Consider the following 21693-nt stretch of genomic DNA (forward strand, 5'->3'; position numbering starts at 1 on the left):
GGGGAAGGTTAAGGTTAAGACGCTGCTGTCTCGTACAATAGCCGGTCATAACACAAGTTTGATTTACTCAAGCAAAGCCAACCAAGGTGACTGTAATGATTAAACTTAAGACAACAAGCCAGCGTACCACTTTATCAAAGCTTTACCGTCTGAGCGTTCTCTCACGTTTATGTAGCCTGATTTTCCACCGCTTGGCTAGATGCTTGGAAAGTGATTAGACTTAAAATACTACTACATGCTTAAAGCAGCTTAAACTTATCCACTCGCTGTGCACCTCAGTGACCCTGGATGAACCAGGTGGTGTAAGACCAGATCCAGGACCTGCTGACAGCCGTCCAGAGACACTGCCTGGAAGACTGCAAGATGGACTCATGTCTAGGAGATCCAGCACTCAAAACAAGAGACTATTGTCCTTCTGAACCCTGGCCATCAAACCGCCACATCCTTTCCCGGAGGCTGTGTGGTGTCCAGTTTGACTTGGCTGGAGATGGGGAAGCTCGTTACGGAGCCAGACAGATTAGACTCACCACGTCGCGGTCCACCCTGGCTGCAGTCATCTCCACAGGCCCGTCCTCCTCCGAGTACTGCCTCTGTTTCTCATCTGTCAGCAGTAACACAGCAGGTTAGCGGTTCCCTACGCAGTCATCACACTACGCTGTGAGCTTTCACTCTTCCACATGCCACTTCTCTTTTTGCAATCTACACATATTGTCAGTTTTGATAGGACTGCTTTCCAGACTTTCCTAATCTCAACATGCCTCCATAGAAACTCTAACATAAAGGTCCTGGGCTGTTGTGGCGACACTGCTTGGCATCCTCATCATCATATTCTTCATCCATCCATCCATTATCCAAACTCTCCTGCTCTAAGGGTTGCGGGATGCTGGAGCCTATCCCAGCAGTCATTGGGCAGCAGGCGGGGAGACACCCTGGACAGGCCGCCAGGCCATCACAGGGCCCACACCCCCCCCCCCACACACACACACACACACACACACAAACTCACTCACACCTTGGACGAGTTTAGTACGGCTGGTCCACCTGACCTACATGTTTTTGGACTGTGGGAGAAACCGGAGCCCCTGGAGGAAACCCACACAGACACGGGGAGAACATGCAAACTCCACACAGAGGACGACCCAGGACGGCCCCCAAAGTTGGACTACCCCGGGGCTCGAACCCAGGACCTTCTTGCTGTGAGGCTACCACGCTAACCACTGCACCACTGTGCCTCCCATCATATTCTTCATAAATTGTATAATCCCATTATAATTGTGTTATCCTCTTTCAAGGTTGTATTGTGTAAATTGTGTAAACACAACATCACGGCACGTTGTGCGTCTTGGGAGGGAGGTCCTCCTCCGCTGCTCTCCCTGAGGTTTCTTCCTAGTTTTTCTCCCTGTTAAAGGGTTTTTTTTTTTTTTAGGGGGTTGTTCCTCATCCGATGCGGGGGTCTAAGGACAGGATGTTGTGTTGCTGTAAAGCCCCCTGAGGCAAATGTGTAATTTGTGATATTGGGCTATACAAATAAAGCTGAGCTGACTGCAGCTGCTCTGAAACGACTGGGTGACGGGTGAACATGGTTAGTTTTCCGACTGAACTCTACGGGGAAATCAGAACTGCTGCTATCTCTCCACCGTTTGCACAATTTGACTAAAATAGCTCAGAACTGAAGCAAGCAATCTGAACTTTGACCCTTCAGTAACTGGGTGATTTCCCATCCAGAGAGGACAAGACGGAAGCAACACATGAAATAGAAAACTGGCAGAACTAACAGTCGCTTCTGAGCTTCTGCACAGCCTTAAAGACCCTTCCTCGCATCACGAAGACAGGACTGATTAACAAGGAGAGAACGGGCATGAGCCTTATTCCCAGCGCTACGAGACCGCTTATTCAGGGTGTCTGCAGGCATCAGAGTTGTGTGTAGTACTTTTTCAGACCTTTTTGAGGCCAAATATAAAGAACTTTTTTTTTTTTTTTTTTTAAAAGGGGGACCACAAAGACAGGACGTGAGGAGGATTTGCTTAGATTTCCCTCCGCAGGTCCAACATGAGAAGTGAGTATGAAGGGAGCTGGGTTGATCTGGAAGAGAGGTTCCCCCTGCAGGCCAGTGCAGCTTCAGCTCAGGGGTATGCACTCGGTGGGCTTGGGCTTTTTTTAGACCTTCAAAAATGTTGATTCAGCAGAAGATTCAACATTATCAACTAACTCTGAGAAGTATAACCAAAATCATAAAAATTGATAACGTAGACACAACGACCTCATAATTTCAAATTTAAAACCATTTAATTCCTTTTAAGGCCTAATATTTATTTTAAGGACCTGCAGACGCCCTGTTAACAGCTGACCCCATGATCTTTAAACATACAACCTAGTTTAACATACGCAGTCCAAAATCAGTTTGTGTAGCCTTCCACATGATATGTTTATTCGCTGATGATAATGTGAAATACTTGCGGATGCTGATGAGTGGTTACGCAAGTTTAAGGGTAGATATAGTGTCATCAGATGGATGGATGTAAATACATGGACGTCACACCACAGTGATGAAGACATGCTGCTGAGGATGAAGATGAGAGGTAACTCACACTCTTGCTGCTCGTTGGCCCAGGCCGACCATGCAGCCACTCTGCTCTTCACATCCACCTGACTGGCTGCTGCCGGGGGCTCGGGGGCGGGTGCAGCAGGAGGTGGGGGAATGAGCCCATCGCTCTTCAGGATCATTCTGCGTACAAAAGCAGCAGCCATTCAATCACGACAACCATGTAGCACAGCCTTTAACAGGAGACGCAAGCATATTACTCCCACCAGTATTCAGCCCATTTAGGACCAGCACTTACTTGAGGGTTTCTGGCCTCTTTTTCCCCTTGCCGCTTCTGGCATCGTTCATGGCGCTTTCAATATCAGCATGGATCAGATTTGCCTGAGGACAGTGTCCATGAGTACAGGAAGTGTGAGATCACAGTGAAATTATCCCCCAACTAAGAGAGTGGATGGAGGGATTGTACAAGTGCTGCAGCATCCTTCATTCACCAGTACAATTTTTTCTTTGAGAAATATAAAGCTGACCCTTGACAGACTATACAGCGTCCCAGTTACCTTGATATCGTCACACTGGAAGAGGTGGAGGTCAGGCTTGCCTTGGCCGGACTCTTTGCACACCAGAGCCAGGATGGAGTCGTAGCTGCAGGCGTTCATCACCGACTGGCAGTGCTGGATGGTCCCAATGGGGAAATTCTCCAACTCGTTCTGAAACAAACAAGTCAAGACACGCAAGAAGGGAATTGGCTGAGGTTTCCATGGTAACTGGCTCCACAGCAACATTCACAACAACATGATGTTGATAATATCAAGACTTGGCCCTTTTGCACTTCCATCCATTATGCAAACCACTTATCCTGCTCTCAGAGTCGCAGGGATGCTGGAGCCTATCCCAGCAGTCATTAGGCAGCAGGCGGAGAGACACCCTGGACAGGCCGCCAGGCCATCACACAGGCCCCCCCCCCCAAAACATGCACACCCACACACACATTCACACCTGGGGACAATTTAATACGGCCGATTCACCTGACCTACAGGTCTTTGGACTGTGGCGGGAAACCGGACCACCCGGAGGAAACCCACACAGTCATGGGGGGAACATGCAAACTCCACACAGAGGACGACGTGGGACGACCCCAAAGGTTGCACTACCCCGGGTTTCAAACCCAGGACCGTCTTGCTGTGAGGCGACCGCGCTAACCACTGCACCACTGTGCAGCCCACCATCATTTTGCACTTCAGATCCCCCCCCTTTTCCTCCTTAATTGTATCCAGCCAATTACTCCACTCTTCCGAGTCATCCTGATCACTGCTCCACCCCCTCTGCCGATCCGGGGAGGGCTGCAGACTATCAATCAATCAATCAATCAATCAATCAATCAATCACTCAAGTTGTATTTTATATAGCGCTTTTGTAGATGCAACAGCCACTCAAAGCGCTTTCTGCGATACATGTGGAGTCACCAGCCGCTTCTTTTCACCTGACAGTGAGGAGTTTCACCAGGGGGATGTAACGCGTGGGAGGACCACACTATTCCCCCCCCAGTTCCCCCTCCCCCCCTGAACAGGTGGCAAAACTTTGTTGCAAAGGTCCTGCAGGAACACCTAATGCTGCTCTTCATCACAGCTGCTGAGATTTGTCCATTACTCTGCTCTGCTCTTCACAACCTACAATAAAGACCTCAAGTCCTCTTAGATCCAGACCGCCAGACTGCTCTGCACATTCTGTCAACGGAATACGTAATGTAAAAAGTCACAAGACGGGAGTTGAAAAGCAAAAGCTGTGCCATGAGGTGTTTCATGAACAAGTCATTACAGCACATTACAGTCTGAGCCATGCTTGTATGCAGAGATTAGCATTAGCATTAGCATTAACAGATTATCAACAACACTTCACGATCCAACATGTTTCAAAACAAATACACCACGATCAAACGAATCAAAATAAATTGCAAAATACTGGTGTCAAAAAACGTATTCAATTCAAATACGTACATGCAGTTTGTATTTCAAATACCACAAAACAGTGTTGGAATTTCTCCAAAGAACACTTCTGCAGAGGCATGGTATTTAAAACCAGCTTGTGTTGTGAACCAAGATGAAGATGATAACTGATTGTCTGAAAGGTTTTCTTAATTGTTTTTTCAATTAGCCATTCAATACAACCCCTTTAGTTGAGGTGAACACTCTATGCACACAGCATGACGTCAGGTCATCATGAGTGAGTTGGCGGCTAGCCATCTCCTTCACATCCTTCCCACCATCATCGTCACTTGCACCAATACACTATAGATAGATAAAAACATCTTAAGTCTGATCTCTGCTGAAATTTAGTTTGTGAGTATCTTTTTCTCTTTATGCATGCTCAATAATCCAGGTAAGGAGGGCGTCCGGGTAGCATAGCGGTCTATTCCATTGCCTACCAACATGGGGATCGTCGGTTTGAATCCCCGTGTTGCCTCCGGCTTGGTCGGGTGTCCCTACAGACACTATTGGCCACATCTGTGGGTGGGAAGCCGGACGTGGGTATGTGTCCTGGTCGCTGCACTAGCGCCTCCTCTGGTCGGTTGGGGTGCCTGTTCACGGGGGAGGGGGAGCTGGGGGGGGGGTAGCGTGATCCTCCTATGTGCTACGTCCCCCTGGTGAAACAAACTGTCAGGTGAAAAGAAGCGGCTGGCAACTCCACATGTATGGGAGGAGACATGTGGTAGTCTGCAGCCCTACCCGGATCAGCAGAGGGGGTGCAGCAGAGACCAGGACGGCTCAGAAGAGTGGAGTAATTTGCCGGGTACAATTAGGGAGAAAGGGGGGGATAAATAAATAAATAATCCAGATAAGGAACTCAGAAAGGTGAATCAGTTCATCTGAACACAATGTTTATTGAGAGAACCGTTTCATCATCATCTGGGTGACCTCTTCAGTCTCAGCTGACTGCAGGAGAACGAGGAGCCATAGAGGTGATGTATCTAAAGGGGGAACAACCATCCCTGAACCAAGGGGGGCTAAGAGCAAGCTACTTTATTTTGCCATTGTATTCTTACAATGAATGGGGTCTTTATATGTAACCCATCATATTGTATAGGAGCAGTGGGCAGCTGCAGCACCTGGGGACCAACTCCAGTTCTTCTTTCCATTGCCTTGCTCAAGGGCACAGGCAGGGGTATTAACCCTAACATGCATGTCTTTTTGATGGTGGGAGGAAACCGGAGCACCCAGAGGAAACCCACACAGACATGGGGAGATCGTGCAAAGTCCACACAGAAAGGACGGCCTGGGATTCGAACCCAGGACCTTCTTGGTGTGAGGCAACAGTGCTAACCACTGGACCACTGTGCTGCCAGTACATCTGTCACCATCTTACAATGCTGTGATTGGAACCATCGCCCCACTCCTCTGTGAATTGGATCCACTGGGGGAGCCTGGTCTGCTGGGTCTGGTGGGCCCAGGGACCATGGGACTGCCTGGAGCAGCGCCCAAGGAGGAAACACTGAAGGCGGTCTGGCAGGATGTGGAAGCGGGGCAGGCTAAGCTAACTGCTAGCCCATGCAAACCAGCAGTACTGACAGTCATCCTGGCGTTTGCTCTCTTGGACAGTGAAACTTTTTTTTTTCCGGATATGTGCGATATATGTTTTTGTAGTTTGGATGTGTTTTTTGTCTTTGTGTTGCACTGCTGTGGGCTGGGGGAAATTATATTTCGTTTCATTTCATGTACACAAGTGCATGAAATGAAACGACAAATTACTGATTCCTGAATAGTACACACAGGCATTGTAACTCCAGTTAATGGTCACGCCATATTTGCATATGAAACCAATTGTTGGTTTGGGTCGTTATGCCACTGTATTGTTTATAAGGGTGGGGTACCTGCAGTCACTGTATGGTTTATAAGGGTGGGGACACCTGCAGCCACTGTATTGTTTATAAGGGTGGGGACACCTGCAGTCGCTGTATTGTTTATAAGGGTGGGGACACCTGCAGCCACTGTATTGTTTATAAGGGTGGGGATACCTGCAGTCGCTGTATTGTTTATAAGGGTGGGGACACATGTAGTCACTGTACAGTTTATAAGGATGGAGGTACCTGCAGTCACTATATTGTTTATAAGGATGGAGGTACCTGCAGTCACTGTATTGTTTATTAGGGGGGAGGTACCTGCAGTCATTGTATTGTTTATAAGGGTGGGGTACCTGCAGTCACTGTACAGTTTATAAGCATGGAGGTACCTGCAGTCACTGTATTGTTTATAAGGGTGGGGGTACCTGCAGTCGCTGTACTGTTTATAAGGGTGGGGTACCTTCAGTCAGGTGAGACTGAAGAGGATGATAACACGTTTCTGTCAGTACATGTTGTGTCCAGATGAACTGCTTCAACTTGTGTGAGTGTTTGAGTATTTCCAGATACAAAACACGGCCCCCAGAAGCACCACATCACACATCACCTTGCTTGTATTTGCTGCTGATAAAACCTGAATGACAAAACACTCCAAACAAATGAACATAAAATACAGGTTTCCAGTATGTTTAAATCAGAACGCTGTGCGTGTGTGCTCGGGGGCTCGGCACCCACCTTGGTCTCCTGGTCGATGAGGCTGACGGCCTTCTCTTCCACCTGCAGCAGCATGTCCTGCGTCCACACCTTACCCTTGGCGTCCAGCAGGCGCAGCCTCCGGACGCCGTCCTCGATGGTGATCATGCCGTCCTTGCGGTCCAGCACGAAGGTCGTCAGGTGCTGCAGACCAGAACGAACACAACCCAGTGTGTAGACCAGCACAGTACACACAACCTACCTACCATTCAACCTTGCAACCTCTGCTGTTCCTTTATGAGTGCATGTGTAAGACATTGTCCTCACCTCCACGTGATACTGCGACGTGTCCGTCAGACTGTTGATGCTGTTTTTGGTGTAGTGTTTTCTCTGCTCTGAGGAGAGACACAGTCCACAGGGTTGATCAGAGCCACGGTGGAACATATATGTACTACGCACCACAGACAGAGCAAACAAGACCGGTCTGTAGGGGAAGACCGTTACCAAAGGAATCAGTGGGTAAAACCACAACACTCAAGAGGAACACAGGTGGAGGAGCACACTGCACCCTGACCAACCACCAAGCTGGTAACCATGACAGCGATCCAGTCTATCAGAGATCAGCACCTCGTGTGGTGGAACCACTAAGATGATCGTAGGTGAGCTGGACTACCAGTTTCACACAGACCAGGTCTCGTCACGATCACTACGTATGAAGACTACATCAGCTACCACCATGCAGCTGCAGACGAGGGGTTTGGTTTCGGGGGTGTTGGCTGGGCTGGTGACAGGGTTAAGGCCCTAATGGAGAAGGTCTGAGTGTGAAGACGGGGGACATTGGTGGGGTTACGTGTCCAGGTGATGTAGGGGTAACACACTCAGCCCGGCACCACCACTTACTCAGTCTTTGTGGGAAGACGTTGTGATTCCAGTTTTCCATGGAAAGGTTTAAGTAACCTACTATGTGATGATGCAGAGAGGTGCATTACAGTTGTTGCATGGGTGCACAGGAAGTCAGGTATACATGGTGGTGTTGAACATTTGTAGAGGAAGAATAACTGGACATGAGCACCGACTATCTTCCATCCATCCATCATCCAAACTGCTTATCCTGCTCTCAGGGTCGCGGGGATGCTGGAGCCTATCCCAGCAGTCACTGGGCGGCAGGCGGGGAGACACCCTGGACAGGCTGCCAGGCCATCACAGGGCCGACACACACACACACACACACACACACATGCACACACACACCTAGGGACAGTTCAAGTATGGCCGAGTCACCTGACCTACATGTCTTTGGGCTGTGGGAGGACACTGGAGCACCCGGAGGAAACCCACGCAGACATGGGGAGAACATGCAAACTCCACACAGAGGACGACCCGGGACGACCCCCAAGGTTGGACTAACCCGGGGCTCGAACCTTCTTGCTGTGAGGCGACCGCACTAACCACTGCGCCACCGTGCTGCCCTACTGACCATGTTGCCATTCAAAAATATTGCGAGAGTAAGTCTGACTTGTAAACGTGCCACCGGGACCCAGTCAGTGTACATTCTGACAGTATCAAAGCAAAGTGGCGCCCTACATAATCTCTCCAGGTTTCATCAAAATAGGATTGGTGCAGGGACCAGGGTGGATCATCTGTGAAATGTATGCAAAAAAAAAAGAAAAGTAGCGCCCTCCTTTAGCATGTAAAGATGGCACAAATAAGGCAATTTGATTTAATTTCTTTAATTTTGATTTGGATATACTTTACTGGTCCCCGTGGGGAAATTACACTCTGCATTTAACCATCCTAGCTGTGTAGCTAGGAGCAGTGAGCAGCCGCTGTGCAGCACCCGGGGACCAACTCCAGTTCGTCTTGCCATGCCTTGCTCAGGGGCACTGACAGGAGTATTAACCCTAACATCCATGTCTTTCTTATGGTGGGGGAAACCGGAGCACCCGGAGAAAACCCACCACAGACACAGGGAGAACATGCAAACTCCACACAGAGGACGACCTGGGACGGCACCCTGGGTTGGACTACCCCGGGGGTCAAACCCAGGACCTTCTTTCTGTGAGGCGACAGTGCTAACCACCATGCCGCCCAATACAAAAACAAACAAATTACCATATACTAATCCATAGTCAACCCCCCCGCCCCCCATGCCTCTGGTTAGCTATCCATTAACACTGTTTTAGTTAAATTTGCATTGCAGCAACTGGTGCAATGTTCAGGAATTAATCCAGCAGTCGGCGACACTGTTCAACAAGCTGTGGTACTTTACTCTTCTCTGTACTTCATAAGCCGTTATGACTGCAGTTACGACAAAGGAAGCGTATTGAATCAGGGTCCTGAGCTGAAGGCGTCCATTAACAAACAGTGCCAGGAAAACAGCAGCAACCTAGACAGCCGTGTTGAGTCGGTTTTCATCCGGGAACAACACCGTGAGAAGTGGCCCAAATCTTGTGGCTCCATTTGGTCTGTAAGTATTTTAAAAATCGATCCATTTGGTAAAAGGAATTTAACCAAATTACTATAAAATATAAAAAAGTGGGGGTTTTGGAGTCAGTTGTGCAACCACAGCTATTTAACATGCACACATGCATGCATGCATGCACAGCACAAACACACCAGCATGCAGCAGCTTACTCGGCCTGCCTCCATTTACTCTGTTTTTATGTTTGGCAGATGAGCGGAGGAAATAAACTGCGTCCTTTCCTGTGGAAATGAGAGGAGTGACGGGTACATGACTATCTGTGAGATGAGAAGAGGAGGGTACAATGATCTGCATTCTTTCATAGTGACTCATGAACTGTGCAGGAACTATAGGATGACTGCAACACACCGGACTTTTAAAGCAGGTCCGTAAATTTCAATTTCAGGTCAGAAATGCCACTTTCAATAGTCTTTATAGTATTGGACTTTCACCAGTGGTGTCGAACCCTGCTCCTGGAGAGCTACCCTGCCCCTGGAGAGCTACCCTGCTCCTGGAGAACTACCCTGCCCCTGGAGAACTACCCTGCTCCTGGAGAACTACCCTGCCCCTGGAGAACTACCCTGCTCCTGGAGAACTACCCTCCTGCCGGTTTCACTCCAACCCTGAGCTAACACATCCGATTCAATTAATCAAGGTGTTGGTCAGTAGGTAATTAGTAGAATCAGGTATGTTAAATTAGGGTTGGAGTGAAAAACAGCAGGACGGTAGCTCTCCAGGAGCAGGGTTGGGCACCACTGGCTTACACAAAAGCCTAACAACGCCAAACAAAAACAAAACAAACAAAAACAGAAACAACATAAAAAAATGCTATAAAGTAAAAAAAAAAGTGCAAAACAGTAAAACTTAAATCTAGATCTGGCCACTCTCAGACCACAAAATTTCATCCAATTGACTGTGCATAACTGTAGTCTACTGACTTCCGGTTTCTACTGCAGCGGTCATACCAGTTTCCTGTTTGTTGGCGTGTGCTATTGACAGTGGCATATTTTTGGCGATGCCTGCAAGATTTACAATTGATAAATGTCACAACATGCACGCAAATGTCCACACACTTTCACCTGCACCTACCAGCAAACGGGCTACGTCCACAATTATGAGGATGAGGATACTGATCCTCATAAGCCACTCTGAGTATTAGAAAAGTGCTACATATGTTTCATTTATTTGTATAATTATTATTATTGTGGCATGTCGTTGACATTTATCCATTGTAAATCTTGCAGGCATCGCGAAAAATATGCCATTGTCAATAGCACGCGCCAACAGACAGGAAACTGGTATGACCGCTGCGGTAGAAACCGGAAGTCAGTGGACTACAGTTATGCAGAGTCCATCCATTTTTTTCCCCCCAAGCCAACAAGTCAAGCAGGACATTGTAAATTTTGTATTTTTGTTTCCCCCCTAAGATCTTTGATTGTTCTTCACTCTATTTTTATAAGTTGCAATTTCCAAAAAAAAAAAAAAGTTCTGACGTGACTTATCTTGGTTTCTTTTCTTTTTTTTACACCACAAAAACCTGTCATTTTAAAAGGGGTGTAGACTTTTTATACCTACTGTGTGTTATACACACACACATATTTAAATATATATATATACACTAAACGGGCTTATTGCAGGCAGGCGACTACCCGCCACGCTGCCGGAGGCTTTCCTGCTGCTGCGCCGCGCTGCACGCTCCCCTTCCTGTTCAGCAGGGAGACGAAAACCCCTCAGCCAATCACGTGCCAGAGTTAAGCTCCACTCCTCACGTGACTGCGTAGTGAAACATGAGAGGGGCATCCTGGGAAATGTAGTGTTTTTTCTTGTACGTCAGTGTACCCAATTTGTATTCTTTTTGCTGTGTTGTTGTTGCGTGGAAACCGTATTGTGAAGTTATTCATTGATCATTTGTGTAAGTTTCCTGAAAGTTTACATTAAAGTTCATAAAAATAAAAAATGAAAAATAACTGGTGGCTTTCAGCCGAGTGCCTCCGTGGTTGCCGTGGTGACGACAGCCGTTTAAAAGCCTAAAAGCCGTAAACGATGTTAAACTGAATGTTGAGTGCAGTATATACCGGTCCGGTCCGTCCTGTCCTACATTGTGTATGTTGCCGAGCGGGGCCAAAAACAGCAGATCAGCGGTGGGCGGGGCCAGGCCGTCTGTGACGCGTCCGCGTTCGACTTGGCATAGCAACGCGGTATCCTGGAAACCACCGACTTCAACGTGTCAGTTTAAATGGCACGCCGAGGCAGAAACCCCCCCCCCCCCCCAGCCTCCCTGCTGCCTCCTCAGCCTCCGGCAGACCACGGCGCGCTGGTGAAGCCAGAAGCCACCGGGACGGTTTTAAATCCCGCACCACGGAAACGGAAGCTGTAAAAAGCCCACGTTCAATAACCAGCAGCAGGCGCCCGATAAGCACATAAAGAACCCACTTCCTAAAATACAGAAAAATAAAATAGAGAGCATAGTGGCAAAGTGAGTGCAGGACTGAGAAGCACTGAGCAATCCGAACAGGTCTGGGGACACGTCATGCATACAAACAGCACGATGTGCTGGAGCCCAGCAGGTTGAGACAGCCTGCTGAACAACACTCCCACCATGCACCACGGTGCCACGCATGTAGAAGCGAGAAGGGGAGAGGAAGAGTAGCTGCTTTGGGGGGCAGTACAGCTTATTCCTTGGTATAGGTGATGGGTGAAGTAATGGAGATGACTTACCGTACAGGTTTTTGGCACTGGACTTGGCTTTATTGGCTTTATTGTGTGGGGGCTCAGGAGAATGTGAGCCATGGCCGCTGGTGGAGGGACACAGTTACAGACACAATGGCACAGAGAGAGAGAGAGACTAGAGTGAGATCAAGATGCAATATCTGACTTTATTTTACCCCCCCAACAGCAAAGCAACAGACATAGTCTATTCATCTATCAGTGGTTACCCAGACACCCGACACTTCATCCGGCCCACATACCACATGCCAGATCTGGGCCAGAACCAAGCCATAGCAGTGCCACATGTGCCACATATTTGCCAAAGGTGGCCCATATTTGTGTTGTGATATTTGGGCCATATTCACCATTTACCACACGGGCCACTTCAGGGTCACATCCAGATCACATGTTGCCCAGAGCACCGCATCTCTGCCAAAACAGGCCCACATTTGATGTCATATTTGGGCCATATTTGCTATTATACATGTGGGCCACTTCAGGCTCACATCCATCTTGTCAAGGCCAGAAGAAGGCCAGCAGTGCCGCATCGTTGCCTGAAGTGGCCCACATCCGGATGCTGTCTGGGTATTTATTAGCCACCTTTGCCCAAAATTGATTTTTCAATGATGCCCTGGATGACTTTGACCGAATGACATTAGCTGTGAGTATGTGGTGTGGACCTCAGCAGCATTTTTTCCCCTCTCTCTTTTCTCCCCAATTGTATCCAGGCAATTACCCCACTCTTCCGAGCCATCCTGGTCTCTGCTCCACCCCCTCTGCTGATCTGGGGAGGGCTGCAGACTACCACATGCCTCCTACCATACAAGTGGAGTCACCAGCCGCATCTTTTCACCTGACAGTGAGGAGTTTCACCAGGGGAACGTAGCACGTGGGAGGATCACGCTATTCCCCTCAGTCTACCCCCCCCAACAGGCGCCCCGATCGACCAGAGGAGGCGCTAGTGCAGCAACCAGGACACATACCCACATCTGGCTTCCCACCTGCAGACACGGCCAATTGTGTCTGTAGGGACGCCCGACCAAGCCGGAGGCAACACGGGGATTCGATCTGATGATCCCCGTGTTGGTAGGTAACGGAATAGACCGCTACACTACCTGGACGCCCGAGCCCAGCAGTTTGTACAGGTGAGGCTTGTGGCCTCGTTGAAGGGACGTTGTATCAACAGCCATCACAAGAAATGGTAAAAAAAGAAAGTAGAACAAAACTAAACATACAGCAAGGCGAGGCCTGTTCATAAATAACGTGGTTATGAATAAATGATGCTGCTGTGTGATGCTGCTGTCGTCCGCAGGAGGAAGGGGGAGGGAGAGTGGCTGCAGAGCTGTGCACACACTGCTGGACAGCTGGGCTGCAGTTAGTTGGCAGCCTTTTCACAGAGCAGGGGAAGGTCTTCTGTTAAGCGCTGGGGTTGAGCGGTGAGCCAGCAGTGGGTCTTGTTCACCTCATCAGATACAAAGCATTATGGTTTATCCACAGCTCGGGACATGCTGCTCTGCCTTCAACTGCTCCAAAACACCCAGCAGTTGTTCTGCCAGGGGTGTCGTGTTAGGTGCTGTGGAAAGAAAGACCTGCGGTGGCCTTGATGGGCGGTGGGTACTTTAGCTGCAGGAAAGGTGATGCTTACAGACAGACAGCTCGGGGCGTCCAGGTAGCGTAGCGGTCTATTCCGTTGCCTACCAACACGGGGATCGCTGTTCGAATCCCCGTATTACCTCCGGCTTGGTCGGGCGTCCCTACAGACACAATTGCCCGTGTCTGCGGGTGGGAAGCCAGATGTGGGTGTGTGTCCTGGTTGCTGCACTAGCGCCTCCGCTGGTCAGTCGGGGCGGCTGTTTGGGGGGAGAGCAGGGGGGAATAGCGTGATTCTCCCACGTGCTACGTCCCCCTGGTGAAACTCCTCACTGTCAGATGAAAAGAAGCGGCTGGCGACTCCACATGTATGGGAGGAGGCATGTGGTAGTCTGCAGCCCTCCCCGGATTGGCACAGGAGGTGAAGCAGTGACAGGGCAGAAAATGGGGTAATTACCCAAGTACAGTTGGGGAGAAAAAGGCCAACAAAAAAAGACAGACAGCTCATCAAACAGTCGCAAGTGTGAACCTGGAAGATGGCAGGACTTGCATAACATCTCACTCGCTGGAGGAGGCAGACTGCACGTAGTGGCCCCGGTGTCATTGTTTTCCTGACATTTGCCTTGTGCAGCTGTTCACATGAAGGGGTTTTTCCCAGTACACACACTACAGACACCACACACTACAGACACTACACACACTACACACACTACAGACCAGAGACCCATGACTTGTTCCTCATAAAGTAACTGTCCACAGGATCCACTGGTGACATGCTGTGTCAGTATACTTCTCCCTCACTGCCGTGGAGCTGCCATGGCGGATGAGAAGAGGGCAGAACGCGGCCCGTCCCCGGAGCCCAGACGGCAGGCGAGGGGCCGGGAGAGGATACCAGTCTGCCGGCCGGGACAGCACTGACGGCTCATGTGTCACCAGCACAAATGACTTCTTGACACTTGATATTTTCTCACATTGCCCATCTTATTCGGATTGGCCGGAAGATTAATAATGAATGGCTTCAATTCAGAGGACTGAGCAGGCCTGGGCTTGGACCGTCGCCTGTCCACCTGCACACCAGAGCAAAGACGCAGAGAACGGCGCTGGACCAACAGATCAGCATTGGGCGTCATGAATAATGTGGAGACCAAAGGCAACTGAAAGGGTTTCAAATTAACAAAAACGAGACTGAAAAAATCCCCTTGATATTTTCAAAGCTGAATTACTTGACCCAGCAGGTCTGGAACCACGTCTCAGAGAACCCCACTCAGAGTCTCCGTGTGGGTTTTCTCTAGCGGTTAATCCAGGGCAGTTTTAATCTGGCAGCGCATCAGAAACTCTGCGTCCGTGTGATCAAAGCTTCAAATCCCTTGAAGCCGGGCTGGGTTACAGCCGGCAGGGTGGGGGGGCAGCCGGGACGAGTTACCGACCGGTCTGTGGACCAGGTCCCGCTCTCTCCAGCTGAACTGCAAAGTCAACCCGATTGAAGCCGAGCCCAGGGTGTTATCGCTACACTGCTGGCTCCGGCAGGAGCTGACCTGCAGCCAGGCCTGCTGAGAATTAGCATGCACAAGAATTAGGTCAATTAGGAGCATTGGGGTTGGTGCACACAAAGGGTGGGGGGGGGGAATTAACACACTAGTCCAAAAGTCATGTGGAAGGTCATTATTTTCCATCTAGGAGGAGCCTGGTGGGAGTGGGGGGGGGGGATACTCACTTCAGTTGAGAGCTGTATGAGCCAAACATGTTGGAGGAGAGGGTGTGCTCGTCGTAGCCATTCATCCCCGGGCTTCACAGGAGTCCGTCACCTGGACAGAAGACAGGCGGGGGAGTGAGGAAAAGAAAGGTGCATATGGTGCCGTTCCGATGCCGAGAGAACGGCACAAACTCTTCATCACAATAAAGCAAACAGAGGGGGAAAGTGCCCGTGTTTGCCCCACATATACATAAGTGGTGCTTTACTTCAGCGTGATAAGGCACAACACCACGCAGATGCCTAGCAGAGGATAATCACTAACCAAACACCACATCGAATGGGAAGGGGACCTTTCGATGGTGCTGCAAAAGATAAGACCCTTCATGACTTCATCAGCTCATTGTTTCCCTTCCGCCCACACGTATTGTGCAGGAATAGCTGATAATAATGCTAAAAGCAGCTATAGGCTGAGGAGGCCGTTCTGTATTACTACCCGACACACGAAGAGACCGGCCAAGTGGTCTCATCCGATCACAGCTGTCTCCAACCGAGAATCTCATTGTGTTTCTTTCCCCTTCCACACTTTCTGTATAGCCATACCAGCCAGCTGGAGGGCACATAACACAACAGCCCACTGCCAATAGCTGAAACAAAAGATGGCCCCCACAGGCACCACAGGGAACGACACGTACTACAGCCTCTTTCTTGGCTGTCATCAATGCACTTCTCACCTCTGCTGTCTCTGCAGCACAGACTGTACAGCACAGACCATACAGCACAGATTGTACAGCACAGGCTCTACAGCACAGACCGTACAGCACAGTCTCTACAGCACAGTCTGTACAGCACAGACCGTACAGCACAGTCTGTACAGCAGAGACCGTAAGCACAGTCTCTACAGCACAGACCGTACAGCACAGACCGTACAGCACAGACCGTACAGCACAGCCTGTACAGCACAGACCGTACAGCACAGACCGTACAGCACAGACTGTACAGCACAGACCATACAGCACGGTCTGTACAGCACAGACCGTACAGCACAGACCGTACAGCACGGTCTGCACAGCACAGACCGTACAGCACGGTCTGTGCTTTACGGTCTGTGCTGTACGGTCTGTGCTGTACGGTCTGTGCTGTACAGACCATACAGCACGGTCTGTACAGCACAGACCGTACAGCACGGTCTGTACAGCACAGACCGTACAGCACAGACCGTACAGCACGGTCTGTACAGCACAGACCGTACAGCACAGACCGTACAGCACAGTCTGCACAGCACAGACCGTAAAGCACAGACCGTACAGCACAGACCGTACAGCACAGACCGTACAGCACAGTCTGTACAGCACAGTCTGTACAGCACAGTCTGTACAGCACAGTCTGCACAGCACAGACCGTACAGCACAGACCGTACAGCACAGACCGTACAGCACAGACCGTACAGCACAGACCGTACAGCACAGTCTGTACAGCACAGACCGTACAGCACAGACCGTACAGCACGGTCTGTACAGCACAGACCGTACAGCACAGTCTGTACAGCACAGACCGTACAGCACAGTCTGTACAGCACAGACCGTACAGCACAGTCTGTACAGCACAGACCGTACAGCACAGTCTGTACAGCACAGACCGTACAGCACAGACCGTACAGCACAGACCGTACAGCACAGACCGTACAGCACAGACCGTACAGCACAGACCGTACAGCAGAGACCGTACAGCACAGTCTGTACAGCACAGACCGTACAGCAGAGACCGTACAGCACAGTCTGTACAGCACAGACCGTACTGCACAGTCTGTACAGCACAGACCGTACAGCACAGTCTGTACAGCACAGACCATACAGCAGACCATGCACGTCCACCATGTGCATGGTTAAACAGAATCCCTCAGGAGGGTTCAGTTTTTGGTAAAAAAAACTTCAGGCTCTGTGAGAGGTAGAGCTGGACCACAGCCACCCACTTTCATGATAATAAACACAGGTTCGATATCGGTCAGGCATAACTGTGATAAATGAGGCAGTTTCCAAGAGGCGGTGACAGAGGGACACGAGCAGGAACACGAACAGCAGATCTAGATCATTTGCACTCCGCGCGTTTAGGCATGGCATCATGACTGAATGCAGAATGAGTTGAACTTCTGACAGCTGGTACTGTAACCCCACACAGCGCCCCCTTCTGCCTTAGACACAGTCAGCACCCTTAGGAAATCTTCCCAAATACTGACAATAAAATGCTGATGTAGGAATATAGTCCTTTTTTTTGGATTTTTTTCACCCCAATTGTACTTGGCCAATTACCCACTCTTCTGACCCGTCCTGGTGGCTGCTCCACCCCCTCTGCTGATCCAGGGAGGGCTGCAGACTACCACATGCCTCCTCCCATACATGTGGAGTCGCCAGCCGCTTCTTTTCACCTGACAGTGAGGAGTTTCACCAGGGAGACGTAGTGCGTGGGAGGATCACGCTATTACACCCAGTTGTTCCCCCTCCCTCCTGAACAGGCACCCCGAATGACCAGAGGAGGCGCTAGCACAGCTACCAGGACACATACCCACAGCCGGCTTCCCACCTGCAGACACGGCCAATTGTGTCTGTAGGGATGCCCGACCAAGCCAGAGGTAACACTGGGATTCGAACCAGCGATCCCTGTGTTGGTAGGCAATGAAACAGACCACTACGCTACTTGGACGCCCCGAATATAGTCTTTTATGGTGGAACTTTATGGTGGATGTGAGCTGGAAAATCAGGGGGGAAAGTAAGGGTGCCCATTTCCTCCATCTTACTTACAATGTGGTCTCCACTGATAACCTTTCATACTGCCACAGTCGACCCACATGGGCTTTCTATATGAACCACTCATGGTCAACCCTGCAGGACGGGGACCGGTTTCTCTATAACGTACAAATGTATGAGACGCCAACACATCCCAGTCCAGCCCACCTTTCTTAGTCTGTCCAGCAAAGCGTGGCTTGATAATTTGAAGCTCTGCTCAGAGGCTGTCCAGACAGTGCCGGCCCACTGGGCTGGGTACATGGCAGCCTCATGACGGGCCGCAGCTCTCCACACAGTGCCGGCCCACTGGGCTGGGTAGACGGCAGCCTCATGACGGGCTGCAGCTCACCACACGGTGCCGGCCCACTGGGCTGGGTACATGGCAGCCTCATGACAGGCCGCAGCTCTCCACACAGTGCCGGCCCACTGGGCTGGGTACACGGCAGCCTCATGACGGGCCGCAGCTCTCCACACGGTGCCGGCCCACTGGGCTGGGTACACGGCAGCCTCATGACGGGCCGCAGCTCACCACACAGTGCCGGCCCACTGGGCTGGGTACATGGCAGCCTCATGACAGGCCGCAGCTCTCCACACAGTGCCGGCCCACTGGGCTGGGTACATGGCAGCCTCATGACAGGCTGCAGCTCTCCACACAGTGCCGGCCCACTGGGCTGGGTACATGGCAGCCTCATGACGGCCCACTGGGCCGCAGCGGCAGCCTCATGACGGGCCGCAGCTCTCCACACGGTGCCAGCCCACTGGGCTGGGTACATGGCAGCCTCATGATGGGCTGCAGCTCTCCACACGGTGCCGGCCCACTGGGCTGGGTACACGGCAGCCTCATGATGGGCTGCAGCTCTCCACACGGTGCCGGCCCACTGGGCTGGGTACACGGCAGCCTCATGACGGGCTGCAGTTGAGCCTCCCCGCTAGTGGAACGCAGCCAGCATGCAAATGTGATGGTGTCATTAACAAATGATTAAAACCTTCCTCTGGATCATGGGGGAAATACCGAACACAAATTGAAAGTGGCAAAGGCAAAAAATTAAAAGGTCTTGGCACACACACACACACACACACACACACACACACACACACACACACACACACACACTTCTGCCATCATTTCATCTCCTCATTATAGTAAATTACCTCTGAGACTTTTGTGTGGTTGTGTGTGTGTGTGTATAGAGACAGTGCTGCTGGCACAGTTTTGCTGTACGTATGGAGCAGCGATGTGATTACTTTTCCCAGGACCTACAACTTCTTCCTCTTCTGCTGGAGCAGCAGATCATTCATCCACCATCTGACACTGTCGTCATACCAACGCTCTGACAGCTCGGCTCGCAGCACCTTGTGTGGGGGTGATTGTGCTGTAAACCCTACATGTTAAAAAAGACCCAATCCGGCACAACGACCCCCTTCACAGGAGAAGTAAACCCAAATAACACAGGACACAGCACCGACGAGAAGCGTTCATCCTAAGCGTCACCTATCTGCTAAAGTTCAAAGTTCAACAGTTACTAGAAGTTTACTATAACCTAACATGATAGTGAAGTAATATGTATTACAGTGGTTTTACCCACAGTAAAGATCTTCCCACCCACGGACACGGCCAATTGTGTCTGTAGGGACATCCGACCAAGAAACACGGGGATTCGAACCGGCGATCCCCATGTGGTAGGCAACTAGGCACTACCCAGATGCCCCTTAGCCACAAGATGTCTGAGACAGAATGCAACCTGGATCTCAGCTGAAAAGGTGATTTTGCTCACAAGACTAAAACATGTAGTACATCTGAGCTGGGGGTTGTTGTGCAACTGCTGCATTGCTGGAGCTGCAAGTCAGGCCGTTGTGGCAACTGTCACAACAACAAAAACACCCTTCTGAAAACAATACATCCAAAGAGACATTCTGAAACCCACACACAACCTCACTTCTTTCTTCCTATCTTAAGGCTAGTAGGTGTACAGTGTGATTAGCAGGAGTAGAGGGACAGTAGGAAGAGCAGAGGGACAGTAGGAAGAGTAGAGGGACAGTAGAAAGAGTAGAGGGACAGCAGTAAGAGTAGAGGGACAGCAGTAAGAGAAGAGGGTAAGCAGGAAGACTAGAGGGACAGTAGAAAGAGTAGAGGGGCAGCAGTAAGAGTAGAGGGACAGCAGTAAGAGTAGAACGACAGTAGTAAGAGTAGAGGGACAGTAGAAAGAGTAGAGGGACAGTAGGAAGAGTAGAGGGACAGCAGTAAGAGTAGAGGGACAGCAGTAAGAGTAGAGGGACAGTAGGAAGAGTAGAGGAACAGTAGAAAAGAGTAGAGGGACAATAGGAAGAGTAGAGGGACAGTAGGAAGAGTAGAGGGACAGCAGTAAGAGTAGAGGGACAGTAGAAAGAGTAGAGGGACAGTAGTAAGAGTAGAGAGACAGTAGGAAGAGTAGAAGGACAGTAGTAAGAGTAGAGGGACAGTAGCAGTAGAGGAGCTGGAAACAGGTCAACAGCCGTCTAAAGGACAACAACACACTGAGCAGCACCTCATTTGCATTTGCTCACTGTCAGGATGCCACTGACCTTTTGGTTTAAAAGGTCAGTGGCATCCTCCATGCTGTACTGCATCCTCCATACTGTACTGCATCCTCCATGCTGTACTGCAAAAGACTGCTGTACTGCATCCTCCATGCTGTACTGTATCCATCATACTGTACTGCATACTCCATGCTGTACTGCATAAGACTGCTGTACTGCACCCTCCATGCTGTACTGCATCCTCCATGCTGTACTGCATAAGGCTGCTGTACTGCATCCTCCATACTGTACTGCACCCTCCATGCTGTACTGCATCCTCCATGCTGTACTGCATAAGGCTGCTGTACTGCATCCTCCATACTGTACTACACCCTCCATACTGTACTGCATCCTCCATGCTGTACTGCATCCTCCATACTGTACTGCATACTCCATGCTGTACTGCATAAGACTGCTGTACTGCATCCTCCATATTGTACTGCATCGTCCATGCTATACTGCATAAGACTGCTATACTGAATCCTCCATACTGTACTGCATCCTCCATACTGTACTACATACTCCATGCTGTACTGCATAAGGCTGCTGTACTGAATCCTCCATGCTGTACTGCATAAGACTGCTGTACTGCAAAAGACTGCTGTACTGCATCCTCCATACTGTACTGCATCCTCCATGCTGTACTGCATAAGACTGCTGTACTGCATCCTCCATACTGTACTGCATCCTCCATGCTGTACTGCATAAGACTACTGTACTGCATCCTCCATGCTCTACTGTATCCTCCATGCTGTACTGCATAAGACTGCTGTACTGCAAAAGACTGCTGTACTGCATCCTCCATGCTGTACTGCATCCTCCATACTGTACTGCATA

General features: G+C 50.1%; 1 protein-coding gene across 1 annotated transcript in view; it reads right to left on the reverse strand.

Annotated features, from left to right (window-relative positions):
* eps8a (epidermal growth factor receptor pathway substrate 8a) overlaps positions 1-21693 on the reverse strand; it is a 125137-nt gene that overhangs the window by 42962 nt on the left and 60482 nt on the right. Inside the window, exons 2-9 of the mRNA XM_056276063.1 lie at positions 15542-15632; positions 12247-12323; positions 7395-7462; positions 7110-7271; positions 3100-3249; positions 2841-2923; positions 2589-2725; positions 528-601 (exon numbers count right to left, since the gene is read on the reverse strand). Of these exons, the coding sequence (XP_056132038.1) occupies positions 528-601; positions 2589-2725; positions 2841-2923; positions 3100-3249; positions 7110-7271; positions 7395-7462; positions 12247-12323; positions 15542-15606 (816 nt within the window). The 5' untranslated portion in view covers positions 15607-15632. The remainder of the gene's footprint in view (positions 1-527; positions 602-2588; positions 2726-2840; positions 2924-3099; positions 3250-7109; positions 7272-7394; positions 7463-12246; positions 12324-15541; positions 15633-21693) is intronic.

Source organism: Lampris incognitus, chromosome 3, assembly GCF_029633865.1.
Source record: "Lampris incognitus isolate fLamInc1 chromosome 3, fLamInc1.hap2, whole genome shotgun sequence".
Taxonomy (NCBI): domain Eukaryota; kingdom Metazoa; phylum Chordata; class Actinopteri; order Lampriformes; family Lampridae; genus Lampris; species Lampris incognitus.